A 19,893-nucleotide genomic window follows, 5' to 3' on the forward strand; every position below is an offset into this window, starting at 1 on the left:
GTAATTCCTTCTGCTCCTGAGCTCTTGGCAAACCACAGACTCTGTCCTGATGGATGGAGACCTTTTCAGGTTGTTCAGACTCTCCAGAGCTCTCCCTGTACCTGTCTGCTTGGCAATCGCTGTGAGGAGCTCTGAAATGCAGGCGCAGCGTGTAGCAAACAGCCTGCTGCTGCTGTGTGCTGCTCTGCAGCCTGAAAGACTTGATAGGGCTTTTCATCATGTTTATAGCTTTGAGAGACACTTCCATGGCAAGGATCTTCATTTAACTGAGGAGAGGATCTTGTTTTCATCTTTTTCCTAATGCTCTTTTCAAGTTGAGCAGTTTCATTCCTTTGAGCTGGCTCTACCTTTGGGTACAGCTCATTTCATTAGTTTTATGCTCTGTGTGGTAGATTTTATCACATCCTTTTGGAGCTAATCCTTGCTGCCAAATGGAAGTTCTGCACAGTGTAATGCAGCAAAGCAGGACTTGAGTCTCTGTCTCATCCGTTTCCATGGAGTGGAAAAATATGTGACCTTACAAGAGCTCACACTTGCCTCCTGCCATGGTGATGTGTGTGAGCTGTTGGGTTTGTCCACTGGGATCTCTGTCCTATCTGCTGTGTCTAAGAGCAGAGACTGAATTCTTGCATTGCAAAGCATGTGTCTAGGTGGCTGCTGTGATAATAACATGGCTTTTTTTACTCTTCCTGGGAAGGATGGTTAAGCTTTGGTGTGATGGTCAACTGCTTTCTGTGCACTTGCTGCTGGACCTATTTGTGGCTCCATAGGTCTCTTTGGGCTGATGTTAGTGAAGGACCTTAGAGGGTTTGAAGGGATTTAGTTGACCCTGTGTTCTTCTTACCTGTGGAGACATTGTGTTAATAATTGATGATGCATCATAGAACACACTACTATTATTAATGTAGCCATTAAGTCACACCTTTTCTTTGGTCTTATTCAAGTGTGATTTGCAGGTAGCACATAGGGAGTGTTTCTGTGAATGTGCCAGCCACTTGCGAATGATGAAGTGATGTGACTTTGATGGTTGTCATTATAGTTCTGAGTTGTAAAGCACAAGGCTTGTGGAAAAGTCAAGGCTCTTCCAAATTCCTACTTGGTTTCCCGTAAAACCTTCTAGTTTTGTCAGTAGTATCCTTCAGCAAGGAGTCATTCAAGCCATTGACTACCTGTATCTTGTACTCAGGGCTGGCCACTTGTTCCTGCTTCTGCCCTTGTCCTCGCTAAGCAGCTATGGGCAGAATAGGCTGAGAACTTAAGCTGTGTGCCGTTTGGAACACCAATTTAACCGTTTCTTGTCACAAAAAGCAGCACTTTCTCCATGCCCACATCTTCCTTGGTGCTCCCACCAGTCTTTGCAAGCTCAGTTAGCCAAACAGATACCAGACCACTGCAGAGTCACCTACAACTAACCTAGCCAGGAGAAGTAAATAGCTTCTCCCTGGGCAAGGGGGTTGATGGAGCTTGTGGAATAATCCAGCCAAGCTGCAGGGCTGGCTTGAGCTGTGCAACAGAGAGATGAGAGGATGGGTACTGTAGAAGCTACTCTTGTAGGCAATGTGCTCTTCATTCCATTCAGCAGAGTGTTTTAATTTGGCTGGTTTAATTCAGGCTCCTTGTGACATTGGGCAAACGTTTGTTCTGGTGGGAGGAGGCAGAAGACCTCAAGAACAGGAATGAACCCTACTCCAGTAGTTTTCCAAATCATAGATTCATGGAATGGCTTGGGTTGGAAGGGACCTTAAAGCTCATCCAATTCCAACCCCCTGCCATGGGCAGGGACACCTTCCACTAGAGCAGGTTCCTCCAAGCCCCTGTGTCCAACCTGGCCTTGAACACTGCCAGGGATGGGGCAGCCACAGCTTCTCTGGGCAACCTAATGCTCAAGAAGTGCTGAAAGATCATCAGCTTCCTCCTCTCTGGAATGGGTTGTTCCTAGTAGTGCAGCTTATTTGCTATGGTACATAAGTGAGCCTTGAAGAGCCTCTTCTTGGGAACTCATCTGTTCCTTGTACTTGGTGCAGACAGTGCACAGACCATAAATTCACATCCATCTGCTTGCTGGGTAATATGGGATTTACTTGTTGTGCCTTCCTCTTCCCAATTCTTTTTTGGGGGGCTATTTTGAAAGCTTGGGTGTAACATACCCCCAAACCAGACTGCTTCTTCCAATCCCCACTGTGAACACTGGAGTATGAATGAATACTTATTCTAAAATTGGCTTTGATGTAGTGCATGCCTTTAAGCAAAGGCACATGGGGAATTTGTTTTGGACAATGAATAGAATTCTCTGGGGATTTGTATTGTATCTTGTAAAGAGGGCACATTTACCCAAGAAACAAAACTGTCAACTCCTGTGTTTTCCCAGAGAGCTCCTGTTGCTTTAAAAATGCACTTATCTGGGACTCTCTTCAAGTATCAAAAGGCCAATTACGTGGTGCCTGGAGAGGCCCAGGGAGAGCTGGGTTTGTGCTTGAATTAATAGATACAGGCTGGTCACAGCAGGTCTGATGTCCTCCCTAGCTCACCACTGTACGTTTGCAGGGCAGAGACAGCAATCATTTGCTTTCATCTCGCATCTCCTCTTTGCTCAGCTGGAGGGGCTCTTAGCAGGGCTGCATGGTTTCTGCTGCTGTTTAGACAAGACATTAAAGACAACTTTAAATGAAACCCCTTGGAAACAGCAATCAGGAATGGCTTGTGACAAGGCAGGGGAGGGGATGCCTCATGAAGGAGGTGGAAGTCATCTTTTAGGCTGATGTTTTAATGCAAGAAGTGTCTTATTTTCTGACCTTCAGTTGAATAATAAAGCCCACCCCATCAAACATCACTCCCCCCTTTTCCTCAACACAACAGGCTTCATCCTGGATTCAATAGCTGGGGTTGTGGAGTTGAGTATAGATTTCATCAAGTTGAGTCTTGCTTCTCTCTGCAGGGGCTGCTCTCTCAAACAGGATCCTCTTACAGCCTTTTGAAAGGGGAAATCATCAGGCCAAGTCAGGGGTCCTGTGTGAAACCAGCACTTACGTGGAGATGAGCAGATGATCTGTGCTTCATTATTTGTAAAGGCTGCCAGTGGAGAGCTTATTTATAGAGGAAGAGTTTCATTATAACAGCATTGCTTACTTCAGGCTTTCTCCCAGAGCTCATTTCCTTTTGCTTGGTGGGTTTCTTCTTGATTCCATTTTTGTATATTGACGATGAACGCTGTTTTATCATTCCTGGAGACAGGAAGGAGAAGAGGCTCTGGACATAGATTCTGCTTTTGGAGCTAGGACCTATGCAGCTCTGACGTTCAGGTCATGGTCAGTACTGTCTGAAGGGGATTGCTTTAACACTTGAGCCTCCATAGGATCCCTCAGTTCAGAACAATTGCCAGAGCAGCTCCTTCATGCACTGCATGTTGCTGGCTGGTTTGATTCCCATGGCTCAGTTATGTAGTGGGTACAGAGCCTGGTTTCTGTGTATTCAGGCTGAAACTGCACTGCAAATGTGTGTTGCTTTTGCAAAGCAACTTGTTAGGAGATGGTTTTGATGACAGCATTGTTGGCATGCTTGTGGGGAGTCTTCTGTCACAGGAGTGTGTTTCTGCTGACCCAACACAGCCTGCCTTGCCTGGAGGAGCTCTTCCATTGCCTGCAGAGAGAGCCCATACACTGTGTAAAGGGAGCTTGCTATTTCAACCATCGTGGCAGGCTTTCTCTTGTAGTTCTGGGTGTGCTGGGTCTGTAACCTCTTAAAATGGCTGCTACTTCAGCAGCCTCTTTGCCCGCATCCTTAAAGCTGGAGGTAGAACAGCTTGGCGACTGGTTTTTGTGTCGGGAACACTCCCCGAATGCTTTTGCATTGTGTCTGCATGTGGCAGCAGGCTGAGAGGGCCAGGCTGGGCTTCCTGTGCCAATGCACCATCCACATTGTTGTGTGTATCCTCTTCCTCCTGACCGTGGTGTAAGGGTATGGCTATGGGACATCTGTTTGGTTGGCCTGATGGACTATAGCTCTTCAGTGTCTCAGGTCCTTTCACAGGCTTGGAGGTAACAGACTGTTATTTCTAGGTCTAGACGCAACTCCTTGAACTCCCAAATAATAGAGTGGTTTGGGTTAGAAGGGACCTTAAAAAAAACCTGCTTGCTGCTCCTCTGCCATCAGCTTTTGGCTCAAGTGCTAAGACTGCTTAGAATCACAGAATCCTTGAGGGTGGAAAAAACCTATAAGATCATTGAATCTAAGCACTGCCAAGGCCACCACTAACCCATGGCACTGAGGCCTCGTCTCCACGGTGTGTGAGCACTTGCAGGGACGGTGACTCCAGCCCTGCCCTGGGCAGCCTGTTCCAATGCCTGAGCACCCTGTGGGGAAGGAATTGTTCCTCAGCTCCATCTAAACCTCCCCTGGTGCAGCTTGAGGCCGCTTCCACTTGTCCCATCCCTTGTTCCTTGGGAGCAGAGCCCAGCCCCCTCACGGCCCCATCCTCCTGTCAGGCAGTTGTAGGGAGTGATAAAGTCCCCCCCGAGCCTTCTCTTCTCCAGACTGAACCCCCCAGGTCCCTCAGCTGTTCCCCATCACACTTGTGCTCCAGGCCCTGCACCAGTTCCATTGCCCTTCTCTGGCCCCACTCCAGCACCTCAATGTCCCTCTTGTAGTGAGGGGCCCAGGAATGAACACAGGATTACAGGTGCAGCCTCACCAGTGCCCCGTGCAGGGCCCTGGCCCTGCTGCCACACTGGTGCTGATACAGGCCAGGATGCCCTTGTCCTTCTTGGCTGCCAGGCAAAGGTACTGCTGCTGTGATTTACCTCCATTTATTCTCATCTCAATGATAACTTGCTTTGCCTCCATGATGAGAGTGCAGACTCTCCAGCTTCCCTGGTACATCTAATGTCCCCCTTCCAGTGCTCTAGTACAGCTGATGTCCCCTCTCCGAGCACTCCAGTCCATGCAGTAGGCTCGGAACTGCTCCTTACATGCCAACTCTTGTAACCTATACAACCAGCCCAAGCTGCTGAGATGCTGCCAGAAGGAAGGGCTTCCTGCTGTGTTCCCCAGCCACAGTGAGGTGCAAATCAGCCCTCCAGAGGGATAACTTGGTGTGATATTACTGTGCTTCTTCAAGCCCTGGTTTGGGAACTGTGGCTAAAGGCATGTCCATGCTGCTGAATTTTGGGTAGTGGTTGAGTAGTGGTTTCTGGCTTTGTTTTTGGAGACGGGTAGATGATGCTTTTGCTTTAATGAAGTTAAGTTCAGCTCTTGAAGTCTAAAGATGTGATTTCATTTGAATGGTTTAATTTAATGTTGTCATTAGCTCAGTATTTCATGCCTGAAATACTTCATGTATTTAATAATGTATTCCTATTTTGGCATGAGATTCTAGTGAGTGATTGCTATATGCTGTGGTTAGACGTGTCATCTCTTCCTAAAACTGGGGACAGGGGTGTGTAGGGGAGAAGAGCTGGATGAATCCAGGTGCTGTTGTGCTGTTGAGATTATGAGCCTAGTTTAAATAGCCGTTATGGCATAGTGGTTTTTGTGGGTCCCCCCTGCAACTGCATAGCTCGGTTCTTTCAAAGAATGAAGTTTCAGTCATTGTGTGGTGAAAACAAATGTAAAGGTTTCCATAAAGAACAAAAGAGCCATGTTTCTGACTGCCCTTTCTGCTTTTTCTAGCTTCCTGGTCGCAACTTCAGGCAAGGCTACAATGCTGATGTTGGTGACAAGTGGATTTGGCTCAAGTGAAGTCAGCTCCCTTCAGACCCCTAACAGCAATGGACCACAGCACTTGAGTGAAGCAGCCGAGTTCAGTGCGTGCCTGCTCTCCATCAGTTGTGTAGCACGAAGAAAACACTGGTTAAATCATCTTCCAGTTTAGGAGAATAAGCCCTTAGAAGGGGAATCACTTTATTCTGCTTTGTTCTTCCCTGATGAATTTGGGGTGCTTTGGATGTTGGCTGGTTTATGTGTGATAGCAAAGTGATCTGGGATTACAGGGGCTGACTTGAGATCAGCGCTGGACTTGCTCTTCATCAAGGCTGTGATTTATTATCCAGGATTCTTGTTGTTTTGCTGAATCAAAAGAAATTAAACCTGTCTCTTCCTGGCTCTCACAAGTGAATTTCTTGCTGTGTCATGCGTGGGGTTTTCTTAGTTTCATTAGAAGAGTGCACATGCTAAGAAACCCCAAGCTTGGATAGTGTTCTGAAAGCCTCTTACTGGACATCACCATCAAAGGAGGAAAGCAGAATGTTCATTGAGAGAAAGGAATAAATGTTGATCTCAATTGAAACAGTATAAAACCCCCGCCAAACTAATCGCTACCAGTTGTACTCCGAGCTTCTTCCATTGCATGGGCATGACATGAAAATGTTTGTTGGGTATGAGAGACAAATGTAATTATTGTTTTTGCAAGTCTCTGAAACTCCAAGCTGGAATTCTTTGTGAAGAGATGATTCATTTGGTATGAGTTAGTCCCAGAACTGAGGCATTTTGGCACGGGTTCAAGCAGTGCTGTCCAGAGTTAAGCTGCAGTGATTCTGTGTTTCCAACAAGGGGCTGACTCCTTCCCTTACTGAGTAGAAGTGCTGCCAGGCATTCCACAGCTTTCCGTATCAAAACTAAGATGAAAAGATTCTTTCCTTGGGGGCCTGGTTGGATACCTGAGCAGTGGGATAGAAATGTGGCTCATCCCACTGATCCCTTAGCATTTTCTTTCCAGGTTTTATGGCTGACTGCTTTGATGCCACAGGGCCAATCCTGTGCTAATGTAGCTGGTGTCCTCACAGTGATGAGCAAGTGCTGGGGTGCAAGTGAAAATGCAGCAGATCTGATGCAGTTTTGTAGTCCTGTGCATTTCTTGAACTGCTGCAAGATGATTTGTGCCTTTTCACCTTCCAGAGACAGGTTCTTGGGGCACTGGACCTGGTGCAGCTCAGCAATGGGCTTCCTTATCCCATGTCTCCCGCAGGAAGGTGTATCTTGGTGCTCTCATGCCTGAGGAGCTGCCAGCCTGAGTGGCTGTTGCCTTCTCCTGTGCAATGAGATCCTGAGCAATTAGTGTTAACTGTTCTTTCCCTATCTAGAGCAGCATCTGTCAGCAGTGAGTAATGAGCATGGAGATGAAAAGAACATCTGCTGTGGCTTTAGGTTGCCTTTGGAGCAGCCCAGCTCTGTTTTTACAGGTGTCTTCCACCTCAGCCATGCTGTGTTCTCCAGGTACTGTAACTCACTTGGGTGGTGGATCTCCTAGAAGGTAAAAGCACTGTTTGGGCTGGGTGTAGTGCTGAGGAAGCTCTTGGCTTCAACTTTGCCATAGTGGGGCGTGCAGAGCATTCCTAAAAGCCTGCTCCAGCAGCACACTGAGAGCTGACCTGAGCTTTGGATGGAAAGGACTTGAATTCCAAGCAGGAAAAGCAGCGGGATAAGACAAAATGTGTGTTGAGATTACTTCTTTTTTTGTTCTAATCCGGGGTTTAACTCTGCTTTAGAAGTAAAACTGTTTATAAACTGAATCTGTAAAGGAAATGACTTTCTCTCCCCTGGCTGTAGGAAGGAGCTGTGTTCTTCCCTCCTTCCCACTCCATCACCTCAAAAACCCATCTCTTAGCAAACCAGCTGTAAAGATTCTGCCTTTTGAGGACTGTGCTGTGCCAGTTGGATGAATCTGTCTTCATGGGAGGCTGGAGAAGCTAAAATGGCCCAAGTCCTCTCTGCTGTTCTGCGTAGGTGCGCGTGTGATAGCATCTGTGGTCTGTCCTCTTATCCTGAGTTCTCACTGCCTGTGTTAATGTGTGGGGAAGTCTGCCTCTTGCCTGTCATATCCTGTGCTTGATTCTGCCTGCTTTACTAAGGCAGATCCCAGGAGAATGGTGGTGGTTCTGTTACAGCCATCAAACCATGGGCAGAACCATCAGTGTTCATGGTGGCTGCAGTCCTGCAGGTAACTCCACCTTGGATTCACTTTTTGGTTGCATAGAAAGGGGAGATGGGTGGGAATGGGTCCTACCACTAAAATGAAGGCTTGACATGCTACAGTCTCACATGAGGTGGTGAAGATTGCTTCTCAGCCTCGGAAACCTGTGAGTTCATGCCAACACCCATCCCACTCTAAGAACTCTGCTTACGGCTTTTCAGGTTTGGTCTCTTCATCATCCACCCGTGGCCTTTCCTAGGGTTGACTGGTGCATGTTTGTGCTTTCCCAGTATGTCCATTACAAGCTTCCTTGTCAGCTGGGGGACAGCTGGAACTGTTATGGGTATGACATGGTCAGCCTCTGTGCTTATCTGCGTGTGTCTGAGCCTGCCTGTGCTTTGCACTTCACGTTGAAGTATTCAGGTTGTCCAGAGAAGCTGTGGCTGCTCAATCCCTGGCAGTGTTCAAGGCCAGGTTGGACACAGGGGCTTGGAGCAGCCTGCTCTAGTGGAAGGTGTCCTTGCCTGTGGCAGGGGATTGGAACTGGATGAGCTATAAGGTCCCTTCCAACCCAAACCATTCCATGATCAATGAAAAGGATTGTCTCTCCTCTATGTATTCATAATTGATGTGCATGTGATGCTGGCCAAGCTGCTCAGAGGTGCATGGCCTTGGGAGCTCCCATCCATGTTGGTCAAAACAGCCCCTCTCTGACTGTGTTGCTTCCCATGACTCTGCTTAGCTTGGATGTGAAATGAGTGCTTTATAAATCACTGTCTGCATGATGGAACAAGCATTCCAAGCTGTGTTCTCTGCTGCTTTCCTTGGGCTGAAGGGAGCTACAGCCTGGCTTTCCCTGGCAGAAAGGTCCCATGCAGTGATGAGAATGTGCCGTACATCCTTGCTGCAGTAATGAGCAAAGCCTTGGCTCCCCAGCAGCCTGCTTCACCCCACTTTGGTGGTGTGGGTTGGAATTCCTCTTTTACACTAGAGGAAGGGGCTTTCATGAGCAAGAGAAATGTTTTCCCCTTGCAGCTATTCGGTGAGAAGCTCTTAGAAGCCTCTATTCCCCCTGTAAAGAGGTCTGCATTCATTCCATAGCTGCTGCTCAGTGTCATGGCGGGTGGCAAGATGTAGGGAACAGGCAGCTTTTTGCTCCAGTTCCCACCTTTCCAAGTCTTTATTTGCCAAATCCATGTTCACAGCGAGATCAAACCAAGCCTGTTGCTGCTGGTGCCATGTGATTCTCCTGCAGGTGCTGGAGGCCAGCCTAGCTGCTTCTCTATCTGATGGGCCCACTCCTGGTTCTTTGATCCCTGCTGATGTTCTCCACGCTCCCAAACAAAAGCTGCAGGTACAAATGATACCTGAACTTGATGTGTCTGAGAGAGGCAGACACCACACCTCATTCCTCCACCTGCCTGTGGATCACCTCTGATCCACATGGAGCATGGCCTGGAGACACAATCCCAGACACCGCTGCTGCTGCATGGGGGATGAGGGCTGTGTTAGCTGGCACACAGGATGCTGCACCTCCAGGACAATGTTCCTGTGTCTCCACACATTGCTGTAAGCAAGGGAATGCGAGTGTGTACCCAACGAAGGGTTGCTGGTGGATCAGGCTGCATGTGTTATCTTTGTTGGGTGCGGGTAGAACTCTGGCTCCTGTTGTCCTCAGTGGCCAACTGGAACAGTCCTGGAACTTGGGCTGGGGTAGGCAGGGCCTGGACCTTCAATGAGGATGGGAAAGCAGAGCCAGTGTGGTCCATGAGAGGTTTCACAAATCCCTGCTGACTTCTCCATAGGGTGAAGTGATCATCTGAGTGATGGATACTGCAGCTTGACAGCAAAAGGGAGGTGAGGGACTCAACCAGAGTGAGGTATCCGAGGTTAGGGGGGATTAGCAAACCCTGCTGGCAGGGCATTGAGCTCAAGCATTGTGTTCAGCTGACTTGGTCCAGTATCCAGGTAATCCTTGCATCAATCTGTCCCAACACAGGAATGATAGTTCTTCCCCTATGGTGATGAAGAGCAGCAGGGTGGAAGACTGTGTCTTCAGTGTTGTGGGTGCAGCTTACATGAGCCAGCGTGTCTGACAGCTCCTCATGAAAGCATCCCTCAGGAGACGAGCTCCCAAGTCCTGTCAGCACCTCCAGATCCTTCCGCCACTCCTATGGATATCCCTGAGTGTTCCCTGTGCAAAGCAGCACCAAGTTGGTGAGTCCTGGGGCTGCTCCCATGTAACCTCCTGCTTCCCTTTGGGCTGGTGAGGTCGGGTGAAGCACATCTGGTGTTGCAGCAGGCACAGCGCATCGATCTCTGTACTTTTGTGTCACAACCTCTCCTCTTTGTCCCTGGCCATGGTGATTGTCACCCCATGCATTGCTGCTGGAGTCCCTGTGGGGCTGGTTTTCCCCTTGGTGTCTTGTTATTCCTCTCTGCAGGGCTTCAGCCTTCCTGGGAGGAGCTGAGCTTCATACATGGGCCTGCGGGTTGCTGTGAGGTGCGCTGGGGCAGCCAAGGCTGTGAGCATGTAGGAAGGGCCCTTTACTCCATGCTTTTAACTCTGCTTTGACTGCTGACACCCAGAACAACCCTGGGATTCCCCATTTTATAGGATCATAGAGTCATGGAATGGTTTGGGTTGAAAGGGACCTCAGAGCTCATCCAGTTCCAACCCCTGCCACAGGCAGGACCACCTTCCACTAGAGCAGGTTGCTCCAAGCCCCTGTGTCCAACCTGGCCTTGAACACTGCTCTAGTGGAAGGTGTCCCTGCCTGTGGCAGGCATTGGGACTGGATGAGCTTTGAGGTCCCTTCCCTTTCCAGGGCTATGGGCCATGAGGAGCATCACCTCTGTAAGTGCCCTGTGTAGTGGTGGGGAGAAGCTGCCTGGATTTCAAACAACAGCCTAGAGGCTCATGGGCCCCCCTAGGGAAAGCGCAAGGAACAGGAAGACCCTGTATGGTTATGAATGCACCCAGCTGTAGCCCTGTGCTCCATCACCTGCTTTCCTGTGCTCTGCTGGGGTCATGTACCCCATTACCTGCCTCTCCCTTGTTTAGCTAGGATGTTATCTGGAGCTTGCTCCGGATCTGGAGCAAAGCAGCATTCCAGGTCAGCCTGGCCAAAGGGGAACGAAGTGATATTAAAGCGTGATGTTTCATTGCTGTGTAATTAACTTCAGCTCCTTTCCAGCTCCAACGAATCGCCCTCTGAGCCCGTGTTTGCACCGGGGAGAACTTTGAACTGAGTTACCAGCCTTTGTGTTGTCTGGGAGGCTGCTGCTGCTGTCTGTGTGTGGTTTGAGATACCACAGCATGGCCCCATCCAGCCCCGCTGGGGCGGGTGTGCCAGCATCCAGGGTAAGCAACGGCAGAGCTTGTTAGCTGGGGCTGTGATTAACCCCTAAATGGAGAGCCCCAGGCATGGGAAACCACCGCAGCATCCCAGGAGAGCCTTAGCCTCCTCCCTTGGTGGCTTCCCTGCTGGGATATATCCTGGTGCAGCCTGAGATGGGCAGGAAGGGCTAGCTGCTTGATCTGGTTGTGCCACCATCCCCAGGTCTTCCCATGTTGCTCTGTGCAAACTAATCCAGTCTGCTGGGAGAAGGAATTCAGCTTAAACTGCCCCCATGAGAGAAGGGGGGGGGCTGGTTCAGCAGGGACCTGGGCTGCATCAAAAGGTGTGTGAGCAGCAGATCAAAGGAGGTGATGTTGCCTCTATGCTCTGCTCTGGTCTGGTGAGACCCCACTTGCAGCACTGTGCAGTTCTGGTGTCCTCAGCATAAAAAGGACATGGAGCTGTTGGAGCAAGTCCAGAGGAGGCCACGAGGATGAGCAGGGACTGGAGCACCTCCTGTATGGAGACAGGCTGAGAACACTGGGGCTGTTCAGCCTGGACAAGAGAAGGCTGTGTGGAGACCTCAGAGCAGCTTCCAGTATCTGAAGGGGGCTACAAGGATGCAGAGAGGGACTGCAGTGATAAGACAAGGGGTGATGGGTTCAAACTGAAACAGGGGAAGTTCAGGTTGGAGATAGATAAGGAAGAAGCTCTTCCCTGTGAGGGTGCTGAGGCGCTGGCACAGGGTGCCCAGAGAAGCTGTGGCTGCCCCATCCCTGGCAGTGTTCAAGGCCAGGTTGGACACAGGGGCTTGGAGCAACCTGCTCTAGTGGAAGGTGTCCCTGCCCATGGCAGGGGGTTGGAACTGGGTGAGCTTTAAGGTCCCTTCCAACACAAACCATTCCATGGTTCTGCGAAAGCTGCAGGAAGTCCTGCAGCGTGTAACCCAGCTGTTCCCGGATTGTATTCCCAGGAAAGGAATTTTCTCCTTGGGAAAACTTCTCCAGCATGGTGCCTTATGTGCAGGCAGCCCAGGTGGGTTTTGGTGCCTGTGTGTGGCTCACTCAGCAGCTTTCCCTACTTGTATTCTGGAATTCAGTGTTTGGTCTGAATCACAGGAGCAGCCAGGGCTGAGCTCAGCAGTTGTTTGGTGCATGCCCTTGCCTGCATCAGATGACATCGAGTTCCCCTGGAGGCAAATTGTGTCAAAAGATGCTTTTTCCTTTCCACCACTGGTGAATTTACTGTCTCTGCACTTCTGCTGAATGCCCCCTTGTCTGCAGAGCATCAATACAAGCTCTGTCCTTTGCCCCAGCCATTGGGCACCAGAGGAGCCTCAAAGATGTGTGTTCTTGAATGCACTGATTTTCAGAGGCAAAGCCATTGCTCTGGCTTTGTGCAGCCTCCTCAATGCAGGAGGTGGCCCAAGAGGAAGATGATGAAGAGCTCTGAGCCCTTCTTTGTGGTGCTTCACTCTGCAACAGTGACCCCGTCCTTCCTCTGCCCTCCAATGGTGTGATGCTCATCCCTTCCTCTGCAGGCTGCTCTCTCCCCTTTGCTTTTCACCCTCCTCTCTCTGTTCATCCACTTGGAACCTGAGTGCTCTCTGCCTTTGCTCCTGACTAAGGTCTGGCCCTGCACCAAGAGACCAGCCCCTGAGCACCACAGCAGAGCCCCACAGCATGAATGGATGGATGCTTCCTGGCCACACATGGCCTGGCCCCATTCTGTCCTCAGCTCCTGCTTTGGTACCTCCTTGGGGACCACAGCATCCCCTCCTCTGCTCCGGGGATGGCTGCCCTGGCTGAGATGCTCTGTTTTGTGCAGCTCTTGTCCGTGCCCCATCCCTGGCAGTGTTTAAGACCAGCTTGGACACAGGGGCTTGGAGCAACCTGCTCTAGTGGAAGGTGTCCCTGCCCGTGGCAGGGGGTGGAACTGGGTGAGCTTTAAGGTCCCTTCCAACACAAACCAGTCTCTTCCATTGCTGACTCACCTGAGCAGAAAGGGAATTCTGCCTCCTGTTGATACAGGAGCAAATGGCGATGGATTCTTCAGAGGAGCAACATAAGGCTCATGTATTTCCCACCTCTTGGACTTCAGCAGGTACCTGGGCATCAGGAGGATGCTGCAGCTCAGCTCTGAGGAACAGGTTGGTGGCAGGGAGGCTGGGGGACAAACCAGAGCCCTGTGATGGGGACCCATGCACGAGGTCAGCATCCTTCGTGGTAGCCTGTGGCCAGGTCTTTGTCACTACCCCCTTGATACGGGGACCGAAAAGAGTCACTAGAGGTCACTGCCGCACTGGAGCGGGAGCCTGCTCCCTACCTGAGCTGAAGGGGAGCAAAGGCAGAGAGCCCCAAAGCACTGCGACCATGCTCCATAGCCTGGTGCAGTAGATGCTGGCAGGGACGGAACTCATGTCCTGGAGGTGCTGAGCAGGGAAGTGATGCTGCTGGGTACCCTTGGGCTGTGTCCCATCCCACCGGAGCTCCAGGACCCAAATGTGTCCCCTCATGGCTCTGAACAGAAAGAGTATGGGGGGCAGGGAGCGGTTGATGCGCTGCCTCTGTGGGCATCAGGAGTGAATGGCTTGGTGCTCTCATCCTTATTGAAGGAGATGGGGCAAAGAAGCAGCCGAGTGTCCTCCTACGAGTGAGGGTCGGAAAGAAACTGGATCTGGTTCATCTTTATGGGTAAATATGGGCAGAGTTTGGGGGAAAACCGGGAACAGCCAGGTTGGATGGGGCTTCATGCAACCTGCTCTAGTGGAAGGTGTCCCTGCCTATGGGACTGGATGAGCTTTAAGCCCCCTTCCAACACAAACCAGTCTGGGATCCTATGATTCTATGTAATAGTGTTATGCTCTAAATATTGGGAGCCCATGTGGGGCTCGGTTTGCTGTGTTTGTACAGTTATCTGCTTGTAAAGGGTGGGTGTTGTCAGCTCTTACCTCAGCAACATCGAGGTAAAACCTCTTCAATGCCTTTGATCCGTGGGGATTTGGTTGGTTTACCCTGATTAGTCTCTATTGCCTTGCAGCTGTCTGACACTGCTGCAATCACAGGTGGGACCTCATCTCCCTTGTCACACCTGCAGAGGGATGCTCAAAGCAGCAACCCTGTTCCTCCACAGATCCCATGCACTTCAGGCACCAGATCTCCATCATAGTTGACTTCAGCACCTCCACAGCCCTCCCCAGGCCAGCTCCCTATTGCCAGGCTGGATGAAGGACAGCGGGTACCCACTGGTCAGCCCTGAGACCAAAGACATGTGCGGGGCATGATGGATGGAGGAGAGTGGATGGAGTGGTCGCTCTCCTCTCCTTGTGTCTCATCCCTGTGTGCTGCTTGCTATCACCAAATTGAAGCCACGGTGAGGTTTTGGAGGTGTTTTTCGCCTCTATGGAGACAAACAGGGCTCATTTGTTTCTGCATTGCTTGTCCAGGGGAGCTGAAAGGCTTTGTCTGTGTGGGGTGGGAGCTGCCAGCTTTGCTCCCTTTGATCGGGTGCTCTTTTGCCCCAGCTTCAAAGATCTCTTTGCTTTTCTGCTCCCTTTTACATCCTATCTCTTGAAGCTCCACTCCTGCACAAAGGCACAAGCCCATGATGGCTGAAGGCTCCAAATGCAGGGTGTTTCAATACATCAGCAGCTCATTCTTTGCCAGGCAGCACTTTGCTTTTCAACTGTGGTATGCGTTGGACATGGGAATGCCAGCTTGGGAGGGCAGAGCAGGGCATCATTAGCTGAGATTCAGCCCTGGATGGCATTCAATGCAGCTTTTAACCTAGTCAAACAATGATGTGTGAGCTCATCTCGTTTGGAGGCAGCTGCAGGTTGGAGTTTGCCATGTAGAGACGAGTTGTTCCATCCAATGAGTTGCCCTGTGAGACGGGAATGCAAAGTCCCACTGCTCAGAGCTGGAGAAGGCTTGGCACCGAGCATCGGCTCATAGGGTTCTTTTTCTAATAGCCTTTTATTTATGCAGCTACTTCAGAGGCTGATTCACTTGCTTTGCTCGATATTTATTAGTGCTTCACCTGCCCTGAACTGGGAACTGTGAGCACTTTGATAAATGGATTGCATTTCCTGGAATGAGGGCCCAACATCAGCTAATCCATGTCCTCAGCATGGCTGCCAAAGCACCACTCTTGTAAATCAAGGGTGGCAAGGATGAAAACCCCACTTGCCAGCAGCACAAGGCTTGCTCGAGGGCAGGACCAAGCCCCCATCTCCATGGGGTTCAGTACCTGGATAAAGAATCACTGCAACTGAGCTGTCCAATTCAGGGTGCTCCCAGAGGTAACTGCATCCCCATATGCAGGGCCTGGAGCGCAAGTGTGATGAGGAATGGGTAAAGGGCTGGGGAGGGTTTAGTCCAGAGAAGAGAAGGCTCAGGGGGGACCTTATCGCTGCCTACAACTGCCTGACAGGAGGATGGAGCCAGGAGGGGGTGGGCTCTACTCCCAAGAGCAAGGGATGGAACAAGAGCTCACAGCTCAGGATGCAGACAGTGCTGGGACTACTCCTTAGTAGCTGCTTTCCCATCTTCCTTCTGGAGGTGGGTAAGCAGGAGATGTGGTATTCCCTGTCTGTAGTTAGGGGATGCATCTATAGCTATTGCCTAAGTGTTGCTATGGCAAAGCTGGATGGAGGCCACCAGAAAACAGCACCGGGGTGAAAAGGGACCATGTCCCCATGGGGATGCTCTTGTGCAGCTTTCTTCTTGCCAAGGGGGCTGGTGCTGGTCCCCTAGGGCAGGGGTGTCCATGCAAGTGTGATGCAGGCCCTGATGCCCCTGGTTATGGGTGCTGTGGGCTCTGAGCAGAGAGGATGGGCAGGCAGAGGAACTACACAGACACATGTCAGCAGCACCCACAGTGAGAGCAGCACTGCACCCATGCCTGTCCCCTCTGCATGGTGAGCTTTGCTTTAAGGAAAGAAATCTTTGTCATTTAACAAAACTGTTTCAGGCCTTTTGGGTTTTTCCCTGTGATTAAGTCTAAGGAGAAGAGACGGCAGAGGATTTACCAGTATCTGCTCACTGATTTCAGCTTTACCTCTGTTGTGACACGAGATCTAACACTGTTATCCTTGTGTGAGGACTTCATGTGATGTGATCGCAGCCCTGATGGCAAAGCAGTGTCCTAACCCTTTCCTGGCTGCACCAGTGTGGCTAGGGGGGAAACGAGGATTTGGGATGGAGGAAAATGTTATCTGGACCTTGACAGCATTGCCATGGTAACGGGGGAGCTGCCAACAGATGCTGCAGGCTGGCACTGTGGGCAGTGTAGCACTGCGGGCAGTGTGGCACACTGTTATCTGGGCAGCAGAGGGCTGGTGGGATGGAGAGGAGCTGTGATTTCCCTTAGGAAACTTGGGAAGATTCTCTGGGAGGTGATAGCAAGGTGAGAGGAAGGTCTGGGAAATCATAGACTCATGGAATCCCGGACTGGTTTGGATTGAAAGGACCTTAAAGCATGGTCATCCCCATCTCCTTCCCAACCTGCCTGCCAGGCTTTGCTTGAAGGCAGAGAGGCAGAGAAGCTCCTGTTTCAAATGCACCCGCACAGTGCCTTGGTTCTTGCCCTGCTGATGGCTTGTGGCCAGGCTTCAGCAATGAATGCAACCCCTTTGGCTTGCTCCAGCACCCTATTGCCTTCCTGGGGCTAAAGTGCTCTGTGATAGAAGAGAGGGTCAGCATGAATTGTGTCCCTTGGGGTGGTACTGTGAGGATGGGAGTGCATTCGGCTGGAGGTCTCTATCAATAGGGCTGGGTGGTGTTGGCTGGAATAACCTCCCTGTATTCCCAGTGGGAATAACCCATGGAGCAAGGTTGCAAGCAGCAATTGATTTAGTGATGCTGCACTGTAATTAGCAGCAGCACGTTTGCCCCCAGCCCTGCTGTGCTGTAGAGGGAGAAAGCGCCCTTCCATCCGCTCCTGTGCCTGTGGGGTGGGGGATGCTCTCTTTACAGCCATGTGAGAGGCAATGTAGGAAAGACTTAAAATAAAAATAAACCAGGGTAAAAATAGTCCCATGTGTGCTGCTTTCCACAGGAAACGAGGGGAATGTTCGTCTGAAGCAAAAGTAAAGGAGAGCGAAATTCACCCTCTGGAAACTGGGACCCATCTCTGTGCAGGGGAGAAGTGGTCCACAGCCCTTGAATGATGGGCAGAAGCAGGCAACATCAGCTGCAGTGGGTGACCATCACTGCATGTGGGAAGCTGCACCCCTGTGATGCAGACAACACATCTGAGCTGATGTTCCCCAGGTAACTACTGCTGTTTAAGGGGCAGTGAGAGGAGTGGCAGTGAGAGGAGTGCCAGTGAGAGCTGCATTAGGCACTCCTTGTGCAGTGCTCCTGGTACACCTGCATCCCTATTGATGCATCCAATGTGAAAGGCAGCTAATGGCCAGTTTGCTCAGGTCCTGCCTTAGCTCCAGGCAGCTGCAGGCTGAGCTTTGAAATCCAGGGAATGCTGCTCTGTCCTGAATACAGAGTTATTACACACCCAAATAGGACAAGGTGGAAAACCTCTCCTATTAAGGTAAAATCTGGTGTGGTTTCTTGGGAGTTGCACATCAGAAGATGCCAAGTCTGGACTGAGGGTGTCACAAGGGAAAGACTCCATCTCAGCCTGTGCTAATTCCTGAAGTATGTGAATGCACCTCTCCCCTCTGCGTTGCTGCTTCCCTCTTCTCCCTAAACTGCTGTAACCTTCCTTTCTGCCCAGCTGAGCTGTCTTAAGCAGTGCTTCTGGGTGACCTAACTGTTTTGTACAAAAGGAAACATCAGGATTCATCCCTAACTGCACCACTGGGAAAAGGAAGTGTGAATGGTGTTATAATGGCAACAACGCCACCTAGGTTTGTATGCAGCCCAGGCAACAGAGGCTGGGCATGCAGACGGTATTAACCATATAGACATCAGTAAGGCATTAATAACCGCAGGCAGAATTCCCATCCCAGATCCATGCAGGCTAGTTATGCCTATGTAGGTTTGCTGGTTTGCCTTTTGCTTTGCCATGGGTTGTTTCCTAGGTATCTTTATTAGGAAGCAAACCTCACCATAGGCTTAGATGAGCTATGCAGTGAGTTGCGGGGGTACTCTGAGTGTCTTCAATCCCTTTGCCCTGGGTGGGATACAGATGCCCCTAACTTCTTGATAGGTACTTGGGTCTCATCTCATAGAGTCCCAGCCTGGTTTGGGTTGGAAGGGACCTCAAAGCTCACCCAGTTCCAACCCGTGCCATGGGCAGGGACACCTTCCACTAGAGCAGATTGCTCCAAGCCCCTGTGTCCAACATGGCCTTGAACACTGCCAGGGATGGGGCAGCCACACCTTCCCTGACCTTCCGATCCAAACCAGTCTGGGATTCTATAGCCAAGCAGCAGCAAATCTGAAGCCTGAGCTTCAAATCTGGGCTGAATAATGGTCTATTTCCCTACTTATGCTAAGGTGGGACAGATGACTTTGTAGTGAGAACTGTGACAGCTGCTTGCAAAGGGTATCTTCAGGACTGCTTCCCCCCATCAGTGTGCCCTGCAGGGCTCTTTCTTCCGGAGACACAAGAGCTTTTGTCACATGCCGCTGGCCAGAACAAGCTGCTTTGGGGTGTATGAGCTTGCCTGCTGCCACCAGATGGTCCTAGCTGTGTGTGGCTGGAGACACGTGCCAATGATGCTGGATGGATGCTGACCTGGCTGTTTCTTTCTGGTTTCTATCTTTAAAGCTTTATTTGCACCCTGTAAGGAACTTCCTTTGCTCTCCCTTGGAATTTCCTTTTCAAGTCAAAGAGAGGGGTACTTTTGACCCATCAGGGAAGAGTTTAGCAGGAACTGCCATCAGTAGGAATGATGAACCACAGCGTGGTAATGGCACCCCAAAATCATGTCTGCTGTGATATCTCCAGCTCACATGGAGGAAAGGCTCCTACAGTTACTTACCTATGGGCTCATAAAGATGCCCATCTATCTACCTGTCCATCTACCATCCATCTATCATCTATCATCACAGATGTCCCTTTGGTTAGCTCAGCAGGAAACAGGCTGGTTTATTCCTGGATAGCAGTAGCTAAGAACTGAGCTCAGTGAGGGATTAACATTAGGGTTTAGAGAAGGAGGTGTTGTCATGGCTTTGGGGAGGAAAACCTCATTTAAAACGTAATGGGGAGGATATCCTGCCCCAGACAGGGGGTATTTTTGCCCAGAGGATCTAATCTGAGGTTTAGGTCTCTTAGTTTAGGCTGACTGAGCCGTGGGGGTGAGCCTGTGCCCTTCAGCTTCTCTATGTTTTGGGGAGAGAAAGAGGGTTTATCTTTAAGTTAAAAAGATAACACCCATCATCCATGTAGTTCCTCATTTCCTCAGCCTCCCTGCAAGCCCAGCCCCATTAATGTGTATGAAAATCATTTACAACCCTTTGTGCTGGCATCTTCTCCACATTTAGTGCATTATCTGAGTATTTTATAGCCGTTGAAAATAAGCTAAGGGCTTGGGAAGCGCTGCGGGTTATATTCAAGGCTTCTGAATGTGTGCAAATGGGTTTTATTAGAACTGGAGGGTTTAAAATAGAATTACTGCTCTCTTCTCTAAAGGCTCTGCCGATGGAAGGGCATCCTGGAGTGGGGTGATGGTAGTGCTGCCAA

General features: G+C 50.3%; 1 protein-coding gene across 1 annotated transcript in view; it reads left to right on the top strand.

The window, feature by feature from the left end:
• NDUFA10 (NADH:ubiquinone oxidoreductase subunit A10) overlaps positions 1-6,109 on the top strand; it is a 34,305-nt gene extending 28,196 nt beyond the window's left edge. The window contains exon 10 of the mRNA XM_057419753.1: positions 5,665-6,109. Coding sequence (XP_057275736.1) covers positions 5,665-5,733 — 69 coding nt within the window. The 3' untranslated portion in view covers positions 5,734-6,109. The remainder of the gene's footprint in view (positions 1-5,664) is intronic.
• Positions 6,110-19,893: the final 13,784 nt, after the last annotated feature.

The sequence above is a fragment of the Pezoporus wallicus genome, unplaced genomic scaffold (assembly GCF_028554395.1).
Source record: "Pezoporus wallicus isolate ANWC-B61680 ecotype Strahan unplaced genomic scaffold, APGP_CSIRO_Pwel_v1 contig_8425, whole genome shotgun sequence".
Taxonomy (NCBI): domain Eukaryota; kingdom Metazoa; phylum Chordata; class Aves; order Psittaciformes; family Psittacidae; genus Pezoporus; species Pezoporus wallicus.